Raw genomic sequence first — 22,631 nt, forward strand, 5'->3', positions numbered from 1 at the left:
TAGAAAGATTCAGAGGTGCCACAGAGGGAGAGAGCATACATAACCAGACAGACAGAACACAACCATAACTTTCTGATTCTGGTTTTAATTCCCATGTATCTTTACAATGAACTTTTCTTAGGTGACCTGAGGTGTTATCCTTCCTTACAATCAAAAAAGCCTACAACTCAAATGAACTTTAGAATCATTTGGTAAAGTTCTACTTCTCTTTCCTTCATCTCTCTCTCTATTAAATTAGATTTCTAATCACGACAAATTCATTGAGAATAGACATCTTTCAAAGGACTGTGTCTTTCCATGTATGAAGTCTTTGGGGGTCTGTAAACATTTTTTTCCTTCAAATAAGTCCTGTGTGTTTGACAAGTATTTGTATTTTATTTTTTTTATTGTTGCATAAGAGTTTTCTTCAATTTTCTAACTAGTTCTTAGCAAACATATCAGTATTTCTCATAGTGTGGTCCATAAGAACATATCTTGAGAGGTTGTGAAGAGAAAAAGAGTTCCATGTTCAAAGAAGTCGGGTAAGTTGTTGCATAACATCTTCCACTAAGAGATTCATAGAGCACGCTGTCATATTTAAAGCACTGAGAAATTCTGCAGTAACAAAACTTATTTAAGTTTCCAAACTTAATGGGACATGGTCAAAGAACACCTACTGACATCCCATGGAACCAGGATCCAAGGATCATATTTTGTAAAACAGTGGTATACAAGTTAGTGGACACTTCTTGTATACTTACTTAGCAGCTTCTATTCCCAAACAGACATTTTTGTTTGTAGCTTTACTTCCAGTCTCAGAATGGAGCATATGAGCAAAGTCTAGGCCAAAAAGTGCATTGCGTTCCCCTGCCAGGGTTGAATGGTCAAGAGTTCGACATGGCATTTAAAGTAGTTCAAACATAGTGAACCTCAGAACTTTTCCTGTGATGTTAGGACAAAGATTTTTCCTCCTATTGGCTAGACTGGGATCTGGAAGGATTCCAGGAACTGCTGGGGAACAACATAATGCCTACAAACATGGGACCAACATCAAGGAAACAGAGCCATGAAATGGAGAGCATGAAACAGATTCGCTACCCAAACATTCATTCAACAAATATTTATTGAACACCTAATATGCATAAGATATTATTCTACGTGTTTGGGATAATCAATGAACAAGAAACCAAAATCTCTGCCTTTATGGTACTTAGATTCTAATCAGAAAAGAAAGATAATAAATAATATAATAATAAAGTATGATAGAAAGCAATAAACAGTAAGGAAAAAACAGGGCAGGGTAATGGAGATTGGAAAGAATTAGGTGGAATTTTAAATAGGGTAGTCTGGGTATGTTCTCATCAAAAATATTAATACCTTGACTTGAAGGAGGTGAAGGAGATAGCCATGTGAATATCCGTGAGAAAGGCACTCCAGGTAAAGAAAACACCCATGCCAAAGCCCTGAGACAAGAGCATACAGTGTATTTGAGGAGCAGCAAGAAAGCCAATGTGGTTAGAGCCAAGTTAACTAGAATATTAGCAGATGATGATATCAGACAGGTAACAAAGAGAAGGTAAGATCATAAGGATTTTGGATTTTATTCTGAGTCACATGTGAGGCCAGCGGAGAGTTTTAAACAGAGAAGTAAAATGATTAGCTTACATTTAAAAGAATGACTCTGGCCGCTAAGTGAAAATACTGCAAAGGGGGTAAAGGAAGAAGCAGAGCTCAAAGTACTAATTCAGGTGAGAGATGATGGTGACTCAGATCATGGTAGTAGCAGCAAAGTTTATGAGAAGTGGTCAGATTCCGGAAATATTTTAAAGGCACAGCCAACAGGATTTCCTAACTAATTAGCCTGGGATATAATAAAAGAGAAGAATCCAGGATGACTCTAAAGATTTTAGCCTGAGCAACAGAAAGATGAAGTGCTCTTAATCAAGGAGGAGAAGACTGTGAGTAGAATCTGCTTTGGAAGAAAGAACAAAACTTCACTTCTGGACACATTAAGTTTCAGATAGACATCTGAAAGGTGATTTTATATAGGCAGTTGGATGAGACTCTGGAACTCAGGAGAGAGGTCTTAGTAGAGATATAAATTTAGGGTCGTTAATGTTTAATTACTATTTAAAACCTTGAGACCAGATAAAATCACTAAGGAAGTCAAGTGAAGACAGAAAAGAGATCTGGTAGAAGAAGAGGAACAAGCAAAGAAGTGTAAGAAAGGACCAGGGAGATAGACGGGAAATCAAGAGAGAGAGTAGCACCCTGGGAGTCAAGCGACAAAGTGCTGCAAGTAGGAGAACCTGATTAATTATGTCAAATGCTGCTAACAGATCAAGTAAACTGGGGGCTGAGAAGGAATCATGTTTTGGCATCATAGTTCTCGACAAGAAAAGTTTCAGTGGATTCACTGGAGCAAAAGCCTGGCTGAAGTGAACTTACAGAATAGAAGGTGAGGAACTGGAGACAGAGACTATAAGAAGATTTGTTCATGGAATTTTGCCACAATGAGAAGCAAAGCAGTGGGGTAGAAACTGGCAGGGGAAGTGCAGGGTCAAGAAAAGGATACTGAGCTCAGCATCAAACCCCTTACTCTTTGGCTATATAAATTAATGCATTAGCTTTTATGTTTATGCCAGTTTTAGGTGGATTTTCTATCATTTGCAGTAAAAAGAATAGTGATTTTTTTCACATTAACTTTTAATTAGCTCTCATGCTGAACTCTTAATTAGTTATAATAGTTGCTCACAGTTGATTCTCCAGTAGTTTTCTTGTACAAGAGTTCTTATATAAAAGTAGCTGGAAGTTTCTGGCTACACTACAACTCTAGACTAGAAAGGAAAACTATTTTAAATAATGTTTCACCATCTACCTGGTAGTATAAACTGAAACAAAACGACTGTGCACTTAGTTTTTCTTCAAATGTATATTTTCCCTAGCTAAGTATAAGCAGTAAGTATTTACCATCAACTTTTTCCCTGTTTATAAATGTTAGCCACTTTATCTTTCATCATGCGTTACTATTAGTTGTATAATTGCATTTAGATATAGTTTAATAGCCATTTTCAAATCCATTCTACACTATCCTTTCTTTCTTAAATAAAGTATGAGGGTAAAATAGTAAAATCTGAGTAGCAGCCTAAATTCATGAACACAAAAAAGGCTCCAAAGACTATAATTATCTAGTGTAAATATTAGGCAATTTAATAACATTTACCCATAACTGATTTTATATTTACAATAGATGAACTAGAAATTCCAGGCATTTGGGTAAATACTAGTTTATACTTCTGAAGCACACTGCTTAAAAGAAAACTCAATCTTACGAACTATTATGTTTACTTTCCCCCAGGAAGAAATGGAATTTCCTTCTGATAAGGATTAAGAGGACTCATAAGGTGAAGGCGGTGGCAAGAGAGCCCATACCCAAGCATACTTGCTATAAAACAGTAACCAGAGGGAAAAATAGCTGTAAGTTAATGGATAATCCCTGACAAACACCTAAATTACAAATAAGCAAACATGTACTAAGAGCTACTACTATCCCAAACTCCCATCCCGAAGTAGAGACTCTATATGTTCAAAGGTAGAAATATGAAGAATATCAAGATTAATTTAATGGAGCTGACCCAGAAGAATGCTCAAGCAAAAATGGGCTTCTTAGATTTAGCTCCTTGCTCAAAACCATCTTTCCATGATGCTAAAACTGCCGACTTAGAAAGGCCCATATAGATTATTCATAAGGTAGTAAAAGCTGCAGCATTTTTATTCTAGTCACACTGAGTATCATTCTCCTCCAAATATTCTTCTGATGTAGCAAACTGAAATCTTATGGTGGGAAGGTAAGAACATGAAAAAATCATCACACAGAAATATAATCTTGACTTAAAATTGACTTCAAAAGCACTCCATAATCTACACAAGCATAAGCAAATTATACAGAAATCTACAAACAATAAATATAAACATGCTCTGATTTACTTTATCCAAAAGCAACCATGGGAGGAATTCTAGAGAAACTTCAACCTTAAGTAAAACACAGTAGTCCCTCCTCTACCCATGGTTTTGCCTTCCACAGTCTATTACCCATGGTCAACTGTGGTCCAAAAATATTGAATGGAAAATTCCAGAAATAATCAACTCAGAAGTTTGAAACTGCACACCATTCTGAGTAGCATAATGAAACTTCTCCCCGTCCCGCTCCATCCTGCTCAGTCCTGCCGGAATGTCCAGCATACCCACACTGGATACACTACCTGCCTGTTAGTCACTTAGAAGCTGTCTCGGTTATCAGACCAACTGTGGCGGTATGGCAGTGCTTACATTCAACTAACCCTTATTCTACTTAATAATGGCCCCGAAGCACAAGAGTAGTGATGCTGGCAATTCAGAAATGCCACAAAGAAGCCAGAAAGTGCTTCCTTTAAGTGAAAAGATGAAAGTTCTCAACTTAAGAAAAAAAATTGTATGCTGAGGTTGCTAAGATCTACAGTAACTTTTATTACAGCATATTGTTATAATTCTTTTATTTTTAGTTATTGCTGTTACTCTCTTACTGTTCCTAATTTACACATTAAACTTTATCACAGGTATGTATGTATAGAAGAAAACACAGTATATATAGGTTTTGGTACCATCCACTGTTTCAGGAATCCCCTGGGGGTCTTGGAACATATCCCCGATGGATCAGGGGGTTTACTGTATAAGTTACAGTGTCAAGGCTATGTGTTAAACAACAATGTATTATTTCTACTAAAAAGAAAGTTAACAACTCACATCTTGAGTGAACTTGAAAATCTGAATTTCCTATTCTGCTATGGATAAATTGTAATTTGACGTGTTAAATATTGTTATAGCTCTACTCTCTTGGTTGAGCTTTAACTCAATTCTCAGTGTATTCATCAGACTTTCTTATCCCCTGCCAACTACCTTGAGTTGAATGATTGCTTCTTTTGGATTCCATACACTAGAGTCCTCAAAATAATCTGAAGTAAAGCACCAAAGATGAATGTATATTTCTCCACTTGACAGCAATTCTTTAATAACCGTAATTATTGACTCTGTTAAGATTTTGACTCTCAGAACGCAATGAGGCAAAATGACTCTTCTGTCAATGACTCTTATGTAAGCTTTAATTGCTATAAATTTTCAGGAAACAGCCATCAGCATATTTCTGATAAAAGAAATCAATGATTAAATTAATGAAGGGGGAAGAGACAAGACACATTGATTACACTGAAAAATTATTGATGTTGGTAGGAAAATTTAGGTTTAAATGTGTTCTACAGTAACTACTTACAGAAGAGAGAGAGAGAAGGGAGAATTCCCAAACCACTAGAAAATGAAAGAGAAACAAAGAAAGCATAATTCATCTCACAGAGATCAGCAAAGAAAAATAAATGATAAAAGGAAACAAAGATGGCACAACAAAGAACAAATATACCAGTGATAACATAAAAATGAGAATAAGTTACATTTTCAGATGGAGTTCTTAAAAAGTCAGCTACATGCTTGCTATTTTTAAGAGAAATCTGCCACAATAAGGCACCACTTCACACCCACTAGGTTGGCTCTAATCAGAAAGACATACAATCACAAGTGTTAGCAAGGATGTGGAGAAACAGGAGCCCTCATACATTACTGGTGAGAACATAAAGTGGTGCAGCTGCTTTGGAAAACAGCCTAGCAGTTCCTCAAAGGTTAGACAGAGTTACCATACAACCCAGCAATTCCACTCCTACATACAAACCGAAGAGAAATGAAAACATATATCCATATGAAAACTTACACATCAATATTCACAGCACTATTATTCATAATAGCAAAAATGTGGAAACAACCCAAATGTCCATGAACTGATGAGCTGATTAAAAAAGTGGTATATCCATACAATGGAATATTATTTGGCCATAAAAAGGAATGAAATACTGATACATGTTACAACATGGATAAACCTTGACAACATTATGTTAAGGGATAGAAGCCAGTCACAAAAGGTCACATATTATATGATACCATTTATATGAAATGTCCAGAACAGGCAAATCCATAGAGATAGAAACTACATTAGTAGTTCCAAGGGCAGGGGTAGGTGGGAATGGGAAGTGACTGGTAATGGGTACAGGGTCTCTTTTTGGGGTGACGAAAATGTTCTAAAATTGTCAGAAGTGATGGTTGTAGAACTCTGTGAATATATTAAAACCAATGAACTGTAACTTTAAAAGGGTGAATTTTATGGTATGTGAATTAATCTCAATAAAGCTGTACTCAAAAGACAAAGAACACCATAAAACAAAACACCACAAAAAGTTGAAGAAAGAAAGAACAAAGTGTCTATCAGGCAAATGCTAACAAAAAGGAAGCTTAAGAAAGAATAAAAAGACAAAACAAGGTAGCCATTAAGGGAAAAAGTCTGAAAATAGGAAAAAAAAAATCAGTTTATCTTGAGGCTTTCCCCCTAAGACTGAAAACAAAGAAAGGATTCTCATTCTCACCACTATTATTCAACACTGTACTGGAAGCCCAACCAGTGCAAAGGCAAGGTAAATAAATGAAAGGCATACAGACAGTAAAGGAAGAAATAAAACTTTGCTTATTTGCAGATTATGCAGTAGTTTACGTACAAAATCCCAAAAAACTTACAAAAAACTTTGTAGCACTAAGAAGTGAGTCCAGCAAAGTCACAAAATACAAAATCAACAGCAAAAAAACCAATTGTACATTTATATACTAGCAATGAACACATGAAAATCGAAATTTAAAAAATAATAACATCTGTAATCACCCAAAAAAGTAAAATATTGAGGTATAGCTCTAACAAACAAGTCCAGGACTTGTATACTGAAAACTACAAAATGCTAATGAACAAAATGAAAGATCTAAATAGACAGACATACCATGTTGGTATACTGGAAGACTCAAATAGATAAACTGTTAATTATCCCTAAATTGATATGCAGGTTTGATGCAATTCCTATCAAAATCCCAGTAAGATTTTTTTGTAGAGATAGACAAGATAATTCTAAAATTTGTATGGAAAGGCAAAGGAACTAGAAGAGAAACAACCAAAATGCCCATCAAGAGATGAAAAGGAACAGAAACTATGATACATCCATACCATGAAATATTACTTAACAATAAAAAGGAATGGATGGCAAATTTCCAACACCAATCATAAATAAAGTCAAAGCACATTACATTAGAAAAAAACAGTTGCAATTTATATGACAAAATGCTAAATTCCTTAATTCTACAATTCAGAGGAAAAAGCCCCAAAAGTCAATTTTTAAATGTGCAAAGTTCATGAAAAAGCTCAAATAAAAAGATAACTATCTCAAACATAAAAAAAAAAAACCTTAACTGATCCTCACTCTTAAGAGAAATGCAAGTTAAAACTATAAGTTACAAACATTCACCTATTTGAAATGATCAAAAACTTTAATGACACATGGTAACGTTGAAGGCACAGAGGAAAAACACTCTCTACATAGCCAGTAGGATTACGAATTAGCAAAAACCTTCTCTGGAGAGAAATTTGGCAATATCTATCAAAATTTTAAATACACATTCTACTTCTAGGAATTTATCTTAAAAAATACTGGATATATGAACTATATATACATATGCACTATATGTACATAGTGATATATATCACAGAAAATTCTCTGTAGTGTTTTTAATAGCAGGAAACTACTTAAATGTCAATCAATAGGAGAACATTTAATAAAGCATAATCTAATCAATCACACACTAAGGAGATACTAAAAAAAGAATGAGGCAAACATATTTATATATGCAGAGAACTCTCTGGAAAAACAAAAGGAACTGAAAACACTTGTGGGTGAGATAAAAGTAGGAGAGGGACTTCCTTTTCATTATAATCTCTTGTGTAACTTTTGATTTTTGTATCAAGTGAACGTTATTACCTATTCAAAAATTTTAAAATAATCAAACAATTAAATACAATAATTCCATGTTAATGGAGAAATATACAAACAGAGCAGTGGAATAGAATAAAGTTCAGAAAAATACTCATTCAAAAAGAGTTTTAGAGAAATAAGAGCCTTACTCTCATATAAATAAAACTAAAACCCAGGATTGATTTAAAAAAACAAAACCCAAATGTCAGAAATGGAAAATGTAGGGGACTTTTAACTTACTCATCTCAGAGATAGGTCATCAAAAATCAGACAAAATCCAAAAGCCACTGTTTAAACATATGAAAAGCAACCAATGTAACAGACCATATTAATAGAATAAAGAACAAAAACCACAGGATCATCTTAACAGATGGAGAAAAAGCATTTAAACAAATTCCAACACACTTTCATGATTTAAAAAAATTCAACAAAAAGGGCATCTATGGAAAAAATCCATAGTTGACATCATACTTAGTGATGAAAGACTATGCTTTCCCTCTAAAGAGCAAGATAAGAATGTCTACTCCTCAAATTCAATAGTATATGAAAAGGGTTATACATCATGACCAATTGAGATTCATTCGTGGAATGCAAGGATGGTTCAAAATACAAAAGTTAATCGATGTAATATACCACATTAATAGAATGAAAGAAAAAAACGACATGATCATCGCAATTGATGCAGAAAAAGTATTTGAAAAAGTTCAACAGCTTTCCAAAATAAAAACACTCAAACTATACCTAGAAGAAAATTATCTCAACATAATAAAGGTCATATATGAAAAATCCACAACTAACATCACACTCAATGGTAAAAGACTGAAAGCTTTTCCTCTAAGATTAGGAACAAGTCAACTTCTATTCAAAATCATACTAGAAGTCCTAGCCAGAGCAATTAGGCAAGAAAAAGAAATAAAAGGCACCCTGATTTGAAAGAAGTAAAATTATCTCTGTTCACAGATGACATAACTTAGATGTAGAAAACCCTAAAAAGCCCACAAAAAAACTACTAGAATAAACAAATTCAGGAAAGTTGCAGGGTACAAAATCAACACTCAAAAATCAGTTGTATTTCCATACACTAACAATGACCAATCTGAAAAGGAAATTAAGAAAACAATCTCATTTTCTATAGCATCAAAAAGGATGACATACTTAGGAATCAACTTAATTAAGGAGGTGAAAGACTTTGATGGTGAACATCACAAAGCACTAGTGAAAGAAATTAACACAAATAAATGGAAACACACCCAGTGCTCATGAATTAGAAGACTTAATCTTGTTAAAAAGTCCATACTACAGATTCAATGCAATCCCTATAAAAATCCCATTGGCCCTTTCCGCAGAAACAGAAAAAATCATCTTAAAATCCATGTGGAGTCTCAAGGAGCCAAAACAATCTTGAAAAAGAAGAACAAAATCAGAAGCCTCATCTTTCCCAATGTCAAAACACACAACAAAACTACAGTAATCAAAGCACTGTGGCACTGGAATAAAGACAGACATATAGACCAACAGAAAAGAAAAGAGACCAGAAGTGAGCCCTCTCACATAAGGTCAAATGCTCTTTGACAAAGGTGCCAAGACCACACAATGGGGAAGAATAGTCTCTTCAACAATGATACAGGGGAAACTGAATATTCACATGCAAAATAATGAAGCTGGACCCTTCCCTTATAGCATATACAAAAACTAACTCAAAATGGATTACAGACCTGAAACTATAAAACTTCTGGAAGAAACCATAGGGGAGATGCTTCATAATACTACGTTTGACAACAATTTCTTGCAAATGTCACCAAAAGCACAGACAACAAGAGTAAAAATAAACACTGGGGAGTATATCAAACTTAAAAATTTCTGTGCATCAAAGGAAACAATCAAGAGAGTGAAAAGGCAACCTACTGAATGGAAGAAAATATTTGGAAATCATATATCTAATCAGGAGGTAATATTCAGAATAAATAAAAGAACTCATACAACTCAATAACAAAAATACAAATAACCCAATTAAAAAATGAGCAAAGGACTTGAATAGACATTTCTCCAAAGAAAATACACAAATGGCTAACAGGTACATGAACAGATGGTCAACATCACAAGTCATTAGAGAAATGCAAATCAAAACACCAATGAGATACCAGCTCAAGTCCATTAGGATGTACTATTGAAAAAAACAGAAAATAAGTGTTGGTGAGGATGCAGAGAAGCTGAAACCCCGGTGCACTGTCAGAGTGAATGTAAAATTATGCAGCTGCTATGGAAAACAGTATGGTAGTTCCTCAAAAAGTTAAAAACAGAACTACTATATGATCGGGCACTACCACTTTTGGATACACATCCAAAAGAACTGAAAGCAAGATCTCAAAGGGATATTTGCACACCCATGTTTATAGCAGCATTGTTCACAATAGCTGAGAGGTGGAAGCAACCTAAATGTCCATGTACAGATGAATGGTTAACCAAACGTGGTATACGCATACAATGAAATATTAATCAGCCTTAAAAAGGAAGGAAATCCTGTCAAGTTACAATATCGATGTACCTTAAGGGCACTGTGTTACGTGAAATAAGCCAATCACAAAACGACAAACACTGTATGATTCCAATTATACGAGGTATCTAAAGTAGTCAAATTCTTAGAAACAGAATGTGAAATGGTGATTACCAAGGGCTGGGGGGAGAAGGAAATGGGGAGTTGTTCAATGGGTATAGAGTTTCAGTTCTGCAAGATAAAAAAGTTGCAGAGGTCTGTTGCAAAACAACGTGAATGTGATTAACAGTACTGAACTGTATACTTAAAAACGGTTAAGAGGGTAAATTTTTTTTACCACAATTAACAATTTTTAAAAAGGTAATTTAGACACATCCCATTAAAAATAATTATATACCTCTCAAAAAGGAGAATAAAGTACCAATGCATGCTATAACATGGATGAATCCTGAAAACATTATGCTAAGCGGAAGATGCCAGTCACAAAAGGCTAAGATTGCATTTATATGAAACATCCAGAATAGGCAAATCCATAGAGACAGAAAGATGATTGGTAGTTTTCATGGGCTGGGAGAGGGAAGAATGAAAATGACTGCTAATTAATACAGTATTTCTTTTTGGGGTGATGAAAACTTTTTGAATTAAATAGTGGTAATAAATGTACAACTCCATGAATACATTAAAAACCTCTGAATTGTACACTTTAATAGGGTGAATTTTAATGTGAATTATATCTCAATGAAGCTGTTATTTTAGAAATCCAAACACCATGAAGTCCTAACTACTACGTTTCACAACTTAACTGTTTTCAATTTCTGTATAATGAAAGATGATATAAATTACATAATAAGATAAGTGACAGACCAAGATGAAATATTTACAACATATAACAGAGGGCTGGCTAGTATGCATTATATGTACAAAGTACAAACCAATAAGGAAAAAATATAGAATAGGAAAAGGAGCAAAGAATATGAACAAACAATTCACAGAGACCACAAACAGTTAATAATCACAAAAATGTTCAACTTCAGAGTAAGCAAAGGTATGCAAATTAAATCAAGATATAATCAGTATATAAAATTTTTTATATTACTGATAACACTATAGGTAATAGGCACTCTCATAAGAATGCTCGTAGGAGTGTAAACTTTTGGGGTGGGAGGGTGCAATTTGATAATAGCAAATTATAAGTATGCACATCTTTTGACCTAGCAAAACTACTTTGGATTTAAAGAATTACTCACATAATTATTAAAATACATATTCTTACATATAAGGATGTCACTGGTATAGTAACAAAAAAATGGAAACAATCTATACATCCATGGAAAGGAGAAAACTAAAGTTTATGATTACACTATAATACATTCTGTAGGAGTTGAAAGAAGGAAGTGATCTACATGAGAAGGTGTGTGTAATATACCATGATGTTAAACACAATTCAGAAGATTTGGGTTGTAGAAAATGTCTATTTTTAAGAAGCACCCTCAGTAATTCTGATTCAACTACTCCACAAGACAAAAATGTTAACTCACGCTCCCTGGTAAATATAATCCCTTTAGTTTTTATCCCTAGATTATGCCTTTAGTTTATTTACTCTGCCTTGTGTTTTCTAAGATGAATTAATGAATGTCTGACTGCTCCACTACATCCCAAACATCTTGAATAACTATGTCTTATTCTTTCCCAGCAAAAAGAACAGTGATTGGCAAAAATGCACTTAATGAATATTAGTTGAATGAATGAATTTTTAAAAAATCAACAATAAGTTATTTTTATATTTATATTTTTTAAAAAGTCACAAATCTTTTGGGAAGAAAGGATGGAGAAGATTCTATTTTCATGACCATGGATCTTCATATAAAAATGAAAAAATGCTTTATTAAGATCTTTGTTCTTTTGGAATATTTTACTACAGTGGCTTGATCCATATGGAAAAGATAAAAATCAGCAAAAAACAATAACAAACTAAAGAAGAAAATCAATAAAATAAATGAATCCTCTATAATTCCATTTTATAGTTCTTTTAGAAGAACTTTAAAAATTTTTCTTATAATTTTTCCCCTACTGGTTTTGAGGAGCCTTACAATCTTCATCTTATTTTTAAGGTCACTCTACATCTTAGAAAATGCTTCAAATTATTTTCCTTACAGCAAAAAAGGTTTTGCTCTCTCACAATATTAGAAAATCATCAAGAAGATTTTGAGATTAATTACATATATGTCATTTCAACAGAACGAATCTTAGCAAAAATCTGAATTCTAGACTGGACTGGGAAAAAACTGAGTTTTTCTTTAAAATATTTAGGTAGTGAGTTATGAACGGCCTATTATTTTAACAAAATACACTTTTTCTTTTTAATCCAGAGACTAACATCCAGAGGTAATAAATCAGAATTCCTCGTATGTACCGTGAATTTCACACAGGTCCAAAGTGATCCGTTGACATAAAACTCCATTTCATTTATAGCATGTACTGGTAAAGACTATCATGTAAAATTAAAGTCTCAAACTCTCTTTCAGCGTATGTTTGGAATACAAAAGACCTTCAGCAGTTCTCCATAAAGTAAATTTAAACACAGTGATCCCATTTGTTGAGCCTATGAATTCTACTGAAAAAATTCAAGAAGATTTTTCTAATTAAAACTGAGAACAAAAGATATTATAAAGTTGCCAAATTATTTTAAAGTACAATTTTTTTAATCTTTTTTTAATTTTTAATATCTTATGTTACATATTAGAAAGAACACTGGCTTTGAAAGCAAATGTAATTGTGTCAAATTCTGACCCTTAAGGTTTGTGAATTACCTTCTTCAGATCTCAGCTACCTCTTTCATAAAATTTAGCTTATTGGTCTAACCTTCCAAAGTTGTTTGGAGGCTTAAATGAGATAACAGATACAAAGCTTCTAGCTTAATGTTCATCAGAGTAGATGCCCAATAATTTTTAGTTGTGTATTCCATTTTTCTTCCGAACTCATATATTAAAGACTTCATGATAATCATTTTTAACAGAGCTTTAAAATAGTACACATAGTATATATATCATAGGTTAATTAAATATTATTCTATTATTAGATATTTAGGTTTTGCTAATTTTTATACTAGAAAAACATAATACATATTGTTGCAATGAGTATTCTTAGGCTTTGGGTTCCCAGAGGCAGAATAAATCAAAAAACATTTTTAAGCTCTTGCTACATATTGCCAAACTGTACTCTCAAAAAGCTCTATAAATTTATATTGCTACCAGCAGTGAACATACATTTTAACAAATCTCATCGATACTGGATAGAAATACATTTTTTAAAAATCTAATACTACAGACAAGATTTAAAACCTTCTTTATTGACTTATTTTGAATTTTCTTTAAGAACTAGTTAAGAAAGTGAGTATCTTTTGATGTTTCCAAGTTGCATTTCCCCTTTAATACTTGCCTAGTCATACATTTTGCCTAATAGTCTTAGTATCCTCCCCATATTGAGTTCTTTCCTTTAGTTTCATGTTTGATTCAAACGTTTTTCTATTTGGTATTTACTTTTAAACTGATGCACAGAGTTCAATATTTTTATGTAATCAACTATCCATCATTTCTTTTGTTATTTCTTAAATTATATGTAAACATAAATTGCTACCTTTACATTTAAGCTTTACACAAGGAGGTGGTGAAAAGATGCACAAAATACTTAGGAATATTTGTATTACAGATAAGTGATTTTTTTCCCTCTAATCCATATCTTGTATAATAAAATCATTAATTTTAAGATTAAAATAAAATTTAAGAGCAGAAATAAAATATTCAAAAATATAGCTCCAAAATAAACAGTGAAACAAAATTCTAGGAACTGCTGGGAACATATAAAAGTGATAACCTGAAATTGTTTTTTAAAAATAATTCAGCCTTGAGGCCTGCCCTATGGCCGAGTGGTTAAGGTCACACACTCTGCTTCGGCGGCCCAGGGTTTCACCCATTTGGATCCTGGGAGGGGAAATGGCCCCACTCATCAAGCCGTGCTGAGACAGCATCCCACACGCCACAACTAGAATGACCCACAACTGAAAATTCACAACTATGTACTGGGGTGCTTTGGGAGAAGAAGGAAAAATAAAATTTTTCAAAATAATAATAATAAATAAAAAATAAAATAAAAATGTTATTTAAAAAAGAAATAATAGGGGCCAGCCAGGTGGCACAGCGGTTAAGTTTGCACGTTCTGCTTCTTGGCAGCCCGACAGTTCGGATCCTGGGTGCAGACATGGCACCGCTCGGCAAAAGCCATGGTGTGGTAGGCGTCCCACATATAAAGCAGAGGAAGATGGGCATGGATGTTAGCTCAGGGCCACTTTTCCTCAGCATAAAAAGAGGAGGATTGGCAGTAGTTAGCTCAGGGCTAATCTTCCTCAAAAAAAAGAGAGAAAGAATAATAATAATTCAGCCTTTTTATTTTTACCTACCTTAAAGTGATTTAATTCTAATACTTCACTCAACATCCAGCTTCTTTTGCACTGCAATATTCCCACCTTTGGCACAACTAAAGCTTATTTATATTTTAATACATTTAACAGCAGTAGTGCCAAAGAATTAGAATGACTAATCTCTGCTCAAAACTATTGGGGGTCATCTGCAAGCACTGCCAGCACCAAAGTAATATGGCTCAAGAAAGAGAATGGCTTAAAATTATCTTCTAATCACCCAGGTATCTATCAAGATTTCTTAAAAAAAAAAAAGAAAGAAAGAAAAAGAAAGAAATGGATGGACAAAACTGGGTCCTTCCTTTGTTGTACTATTCTACCTGCCTCATGATTACCACAACCAAGTCCCCCAGCTGTCCTCCAGCTGGCTCATCTGCAACTCAATTTGTGCTGGGGAAACTGAACCAAAGTGGTATATAACCCACTGGCAAATTCTGAAACGCTGCATTTCGAACACTACATATGCTACATGTCTGATCTTTAAATTTCACCCCCGTAAAATCTTATGTTAGAGTTTTCTGTTAAATTGTACTTACTTGCTTCTGAACCTAAATGCTAGACTCATTAATCTCTCAATTTAAAATTTTTAATTTCATATTTACAATTATATAGAGGGGGGTCTTTACTGATTCTGATTATCAAGATTCCTTTCCAACCAAAAAAAGTCTATCATTCCTAGTTCCCAACATAACACACAAAAACACAGACACTCATTTATTAAAAACACACTAGATGCCTTTGGGCTTCTGGGTCACTATACAAACAGCAATGAAAATATTAAGTTGAATTCAACAGATAAAAAGACTATTATCTACAAAGGAATGTAGATTTAGAAAGTAAATCTTAGATTTTGTTTTGAAAGTCAGAAACCAGTGCTGTCAAATTAGGAAGATAAGTTTCTAGGGAAGAAACTCGCCTACAGAAAAATTAGTGCTTTTCATTTCCCAAAATTCAAGTACAGAAGAGCACAGCTTGTGTTAATTGTTAGAAGGTAAATTTTCTAAAAGCAGAGTAGAGTGAATCATAAAACCTTTGAATGCCCTTTCCAATACTTATCAGAGCCTGCGTCCTTGAATTTACATCACCTGATCTCCAGGCACTGGCTATTAGGCATGTGGAGGAAGGCAAACTCAATTATAAAAAATGAGAGGAGAAGGAAACTGTGAAATCTAATCCAATGCCAGAGGAGCCCTTGGCAGAAAACACTGGTAACCAATGTTATTAAGATGTAGCAGAAACCTTACCCAGACTGCACAAAACAAGATGGATCATTTTAACTATTTAGGAGTGCTAAAGCATCTGCTGCCTTTCTTCCTAAGGCAAAATCCAAGTTTATACATACATACATATATATATATATATATATATATATATATATATATATATATATATTTTAATTCAAACCTTTTCTATAAATTATTCATACATCTTTCCAAATCTAAAATAATTGTGATTTTCTCTATAGAATGTTCTACCTTAAAAAGGAAAGAGATCAACCTCACTTTCTAAAATACTGAGACTATAAACCCAGTACACCTAGGCTGCTGGTCTTCCCTAGGAAGTACTGGTATATTGTCCCACATCAAGTTAGAACTGGTTGTAAGAGAAGTCAGGAAAATGCAAATATATATAACCCAGACAACTGGTATTTGTGGTGTTTAATGGAAAAAACTGTTTGACAAACATGAAAACTTACATAGAAGCACCTTCCAAGACTTAAAAGAGGGAGATAAAACATAAACATGTGACTTGTTTAATCACAAACTGAAGAATGACACCCACGTGATCAAGTAAAATGTGCCTCGGTGTTTCAGATTCTTCAATCTGCAGCATCCAAATACTTTCCAAAAAATATTAGAACATTTGTAGAATTTAGGAGGACAAGAAGAAGAGATCATGTTTACAGATAATTTCCAAATTTTTATGACAAGTTTTAGTAAAAAAAAAAAAACAAATTTAAGAGAAAAAGTCTGTGAAATTGTTTCATTTTATTCTTTTACCGTCACTGTCCTTAATGAGGAAAGGGTTAAACTGCAATGAGTTCTAAAAGCAAGACTAAAAACATAAAACTGTACGACAAAAAAACACAATTTGCTTATTTCCCTCCAGTTCTCCCAATCCTTCCCCCCACTATAACCCTCCCAAAGAGGGGACAGGGAGATAAAAGTAGATTTCTTAAAAAAAAAAAAAATTCAATCATAAAAATTATGATCCATGTTGTTCCTCCAAAAAAGAAACCACTTGAATTATTCTTAGGCAAGAGAACAAATAAACTTCTAATTTCAATGTCTTTGGAGAGTTTAATAAAAATGGCGCAAAAGAAAATCAGTAGAAGCCTTTTTAACTGGACTAACTGATGCTCCCCTTTGCCTTTATACATCCTGACTGACGCTCTAGCAAGCTGAGTGCCTGCCAGCAGACCACTCTCCAGTGCTTCTGTGCACACTACTTGGTCTGTTTACCAAGAGCCAGAGGTATTTATTCTCAAACCTGTTTATGCCAGTTGCACTTGTAAATTATAACACTTAAATATTACAAAACCAATGAAATACATGTGCAAAAAGAAAGAATTGCTGTTTTTATGAAAAGTTGAATGTTCTGCAAAGACCAAATAAAAGTTGCTTAAAAAAACATGCAATGGAATTAGGTGAGTGACACAACTACAAAAAGTTATTTTCCCCAGTTCTAACAGATTCTGTACTCAAATTGCTTCACAAGTCTTTCAATTCTCCCCCTGCTTTAAAGAAGCTGAAACTGGGGGTCTGGGCCCATGGCCAAGTGATTAAGTTCACACACTCTGCTTCAGCAGCCCCAGGTTTCATCAGCTCAGATCCTGGGCGCAGACATGGTACTGCTCAGCAGGCCATGCTGAGGCAGCGTCCCACATAGCACAACCAGAAGGAGCTACAACTAGAATACACAACTATGTACTGGGCGGCTTTGGGGAGAGGAAAAAGGGGGAAAAAAAAGAAGACTGGCAACACATGTTAGCTCAGGTGCCAATCTTCAAAAAAAAAAAGCTACAACTGGGAAATTAGCAGTCTCAAAGAAAAGGCCTTGACCTATATCAAAAGACTGTCAAGTGAATATACATTAATGCATTTTACATTAAAGTAAGATGTTTAAGTTATTATGTATCATTTTATCATTCATCACTTTTATCAATTAACTATTGGTTCCAATTTGGATAAGAGGGGATACGGTATCCTTCTATAATCAATTAGAAGAACACTGAACTAGAACATTACAAATAATACTCAGCGTCAACAATTATTATTCCTCATACCAATTTATGAGATCTCTAATCCACAGACACATGATGTGAGCTTATTCAGATATATTGCCAAAGATCTTTAAAACGTGAAAGGGAAGACATCCCTTGAGAAGACATAATTTGGCCTAAATTTGATATAAAGCAAACATTTAGATGACTCAGGAAACTTTCACATGACTACTCCAAATGAATGCAAAGCTGTCTGTTCTCTAATGTTAGCCTTTGAAATTCTTACAACTATTAAAAATATTTAAAGGCACTGTTAAAAAATGTATTTACTCTTTGAAAATTTACCTCAGTCAAGGAAGACAGAAATCCACAAACAGTGGATTTACTCATGAAATCTGGCATTCAAATCAAATTATACTTCAAATGTATAATTGATTTTTATGACTTGTGGTAGTTATGTTCCATAAAGTCACCATAAACAATGAATTAGTGAATACTGAACTACTGCTCCTAGGGGAAATACAAGGTTAGGTTCCTACAAGCTTCTGATCACAACATTTTCATCAACTGATCAATATGTAACCTTGTTCTATGAGTGTTTCTGTTTAAAGACACCTTATATATATTGATGATTCATTAACACTGACCTCATGGCCAGTAGCACTTTAACTCATGCCTGAAGAAAACTGATCTAATATATGTATTTTCTCCATATGGCCCATCACAGCCTTCCTGCATTTAGGAACGTTAGACAGAACTTCAGCACTATGTTTGAGGGCCATTTTAAACAGTGAAATCACCAATAATAAGTACAAAAATGCAAAAAGTATGGCACTAAATAGAGCACAAAGAGGACATGAGTTTACAGCAGGAGAGCTGAAAACAAGGCAGCAAGTGTCACCTTGTTCAACCACAGGTGGGAAAGTGTGCATCAGTCAACTCAAATTCTTCACTACTCTGAACATGTCTACAAATGACTGTGAAACTGTTGTATTGACTTTGGACTTACAAATAAATTTGAGACAGCAGACATTCACAAAAACAGAATGTGTGAATAATGAAGACTGACAGCACAAAGAAAGCTCAATTAAATAAATCTCATGGGAAACACTTTAGTACTTCAGCCCAGCCAATCTTGTAAATCCAAGGGTTTACTCACTGGTTATCAAAGAACAGGCAAAACTCTATTACACTGTTTCTAAATTGTAACACAAAAACACTCCATTGAAGCATTCTATAAGTTTTCAGATGAAGAGAAAAGATGGAAAAATTATTTAAAATTTACTGCCTATTCTTTAAAAACAGTCATCGGGGGGAAATAAATGATATTTGTAAAAATATCAAAAACTGCAGCTTTAACAATGTAATTTCTTATGAACTATCTTCTTTTAATATCTTTTTAGGGGAAAATCAGATATATTGACCCATTACTATTACACATCGAAAAGTTCATAAGGATAAAAGTAGCCTGAAGTATTAAAGCAATAAGATATGAGATGCAAATTATGACATATAAAGTTAAGCTACAAAGGCATGAAAAGACACCTAGTGTAGACCATTAGAAATGAACATATGTATTCAAGCAAAGTACTTCAGTAAAAAAAAAATAATTAACTTAAGATTCTCTTAACTTTAATTTATTTAAAATATTACCCAATATAATCATAGTGTGTCCAGTTTGCATTTCTACTCTTCATAACAAAACTTAGATACATATGTAAACATCATCTATTCACACTAGTACTTGAAATTTATATTAGCAAAAATGAAAACAGCCAGATATGTTAATTATTAAGGCCAGAAGAAAATTTGAGAGCTAGAAATTGAATCAGATAAAAGCAACCAATGTTTTTTCCTTTTAAATTTCAGATGACATTCACTGCAGCATGTCTTTGGCAGCAAAAAACTAGAAAACTCTGTCCTTTAATAGAGGAGTTATTTAAATCATGAAATAGTATGCAGTCTTTAATAAGAAACAAGCTAGAATATAAATATACATGCTCACATATGTACACATATACATATGTGTGTGTGTATATATGGCCTTCAATTAAAAATGGAAAATATGGGGGCCAGCCTGGTGGCATAGAGGTTAAGTTCACACACTCCGCTTCAGGGGCTCAGGGTTCACAGGCTGGGATCCCAGGTGCGGACCTGCACACTGCTTATCAAGCCACACTGTGGCATCATCCCATATGAAACAGAAGAAAATTGGCACAGATGTTACCTCAGTGACAATCTTCCTCAAGCAAAAAGAGGAAGACTGGCAACAGATGTTAACTCAAGGCCAATCTTCCTCACCAAAAAAAAAAAAAAAAAAGGAAAAGAAAAAAATTTAAAACAAGTATTTCAAATATTTACCAGTTCAAAGAATTTCAGTAAATATTCCCAAATTCAACATTGACCAATCCCCCAAACTGAAATGTTTAATGATTTGTAACAGGGGTCAGTAAACTTTTTCTATAAGGGCCAGACAGTAAATATCTTAGGTTTTGCAGAGAGATACAGTCTCTGTCACATATTCTTTGTTTTTGTTTTCACTTTTGTTTTCCAATCCTTTAGGAATATCAAAAAACATTCTCAGCTCAGATCCACAAAAAGTACACCGTAGGCTGGATTTGCCTCAACCGCCAGTCTGTCAACCACTGATTTGTAACAATCAACATCTGGAAGTCTGACACGTTAAACATATTATATCAAAGGCATCAGAGATCACAATAGGGTCAGTTTTATTCTACATTAAATAAAGTAAGGCAGCACTATAGCAATTAAAATTACAAGTTGATTAACACATTGAATTCCATTAATATGCTAGACACTAATCAAATGATGAGAATACAGAAAATGAAACTTCAAGTATTGGTATTATATAACTATGATCATGTGTGCACCTACAAAGCCCACACATCCACTTAAAAAAGTCAGGTGAAACTGAAATACTACACATCAAAGCTCAAATCTCCATTTATAATAATTAAAACCATTTACTCACTTAAATAATCAAAACTAGTCAGTCACTTGTTTCAGATGTCATCAACACTTGAAAATTAAGAACTTAATTCAGAGGCTAGTAGTAATTAGTGGGTTTTAAGTTTTTAATTTGTAAGAGTTATTGTAAAATATCAATCAACAATCTAAAATATTATACTTTAAAAGTTTATATTCTTGGAAACTTTTTAATATTTACTGTGTCAGCAATCATCACTGGAAACTTGACTATACTTTTTTTCTTTGTCTAAGGACAGCTTTTATATATCTGATTTTGTCTAAAACTGAAAGTTCCTTATTATCATCTGGATGCTACTACCAAATGTAAATTTCATTATGAATAAAAAACTGGGTCAAATTCAAACTCTAAAATGAAAATGTATCCCCCAAAAGTAACAAAATAACCATTACAGAATAATCTTACCTAGACTGGTGGGTTTTATCAGTTCATCCAGTAAATCATAAAATGGTAATTTTTGAAGTTTTATATCCGGATGGACTGGGTGAAGAGCTGATGTAAGATGTGGGAGTTCCAGTTCATGTTTAGGTCCCAGAAGAGAAACAGGGAGTAACGGTGATGATGCAGGGTGACCATCATAAGTGAGTTGTGGAATGGTAGATGGAGACAAAGTTGCTGGCATAGGACTTGAATGTACGTTGGGGATGGACAAGTCCGCGGGCGTCATGATTTTCTGGGGGAACCTCCGCCTATAGAGTTCTTTAATTTTCATTTGTACAGCAGGACTGCAGCCAGCCTTTAGCAAATGCAGGGCTTTTGTGAGAAGTTCGTGTTTGCGTCCGTGCTTGTTTCTCCCAGCGTAGCCCAACAGTACTTGGAGTTCAGAAACTCTAAGGCTCATAACCATTTGCTTGGAGACAAAACAAAACGTAAAACATTAGTATTCCAATAACATAATTTACAATAATAAACAATACTTTATTAAAACGCTTTCTCCTTATGATTTGCTTAAAGGCCAGCTCATTTACAGTCAAATCTAGTTATTTCAAACTTAAAATTTAATTATTTAACATAAACAAGCAAAGAAACTTAAAATTGATATTTATAAATTACTGACTTCTCCCCAGAGTGTAAAGATGAAAGATCAAGTATACACCAGGTAGGACCACATCTCATCTCACTCCACTGTTTTGATGAAATTGTCAGGTATTTATCAAGCACTTACTGAGTCTCCAGGAAAATGCTGAGTGCGATGTGAATGGCAAAAGATAACGATGAGCCCTCAAGAACATTTGTTTTCTTGGGGGAAAATTATACAAGTATATATGAAACATATGAACAGCCCACCTCAAACACCAGGCGTAGGCAGGGTACAAATAACATATTATCAGGTATTGCATTCTATTCTAATTCTGGAATTTATAAAACTTAAACTATACCTTTTTTGATCCATTATATACCAGATACATTTGACATTTTCTTGAGTTGTCACTAAATCTTTACAACTCCACAAGGAGTTATCCTTCTTGCTTTACATATGAAGAAACTAGTTAAGAAAGGTTAAATAACTTACCTATGGCCACAAAGCT

At 33.9% G+C, this 22,631-nt stretch overlaps 1 protein-coding gene across 1 annotated transcript in view; it reads right to left on the reverse strand.

Moving 5' to 3' along the window:
- Window positions 1-22,631, reverse strand: part of PIAS1 (protein inhibitor of activated STAT 1) — a 113,671-nt gene that overhangs the window by 60,855 nt on the left and 30,185 nt on the right. Inside the window, exon 2 of the mRNA XM_008539581.2 lies at window positions 21,508-21,952. Within this exon, the coding sequence (XP_008537803.1) occupies window positions 21,508-21,952 (445 nt within the window). The remainder of the gene's footprint in view (window positions 1-21,507; window positions 21,953-22,631) is intronic.

The sequence above is a fragment of the Equus przewalskii genome, chromosome 1, assembly GCF_037783145.1.
Source record: "Equus przewalskii isolate Varuska chromosome 1, EquPr2, whole genome shotgun sequence".
Classification (NCBI taxonomy): domain Eukaryota; kingdom Metazoa; phylum Chordata; class Mammalia; order Perissodactyla; family Equidae; genus Equus; species Equus przewalskii.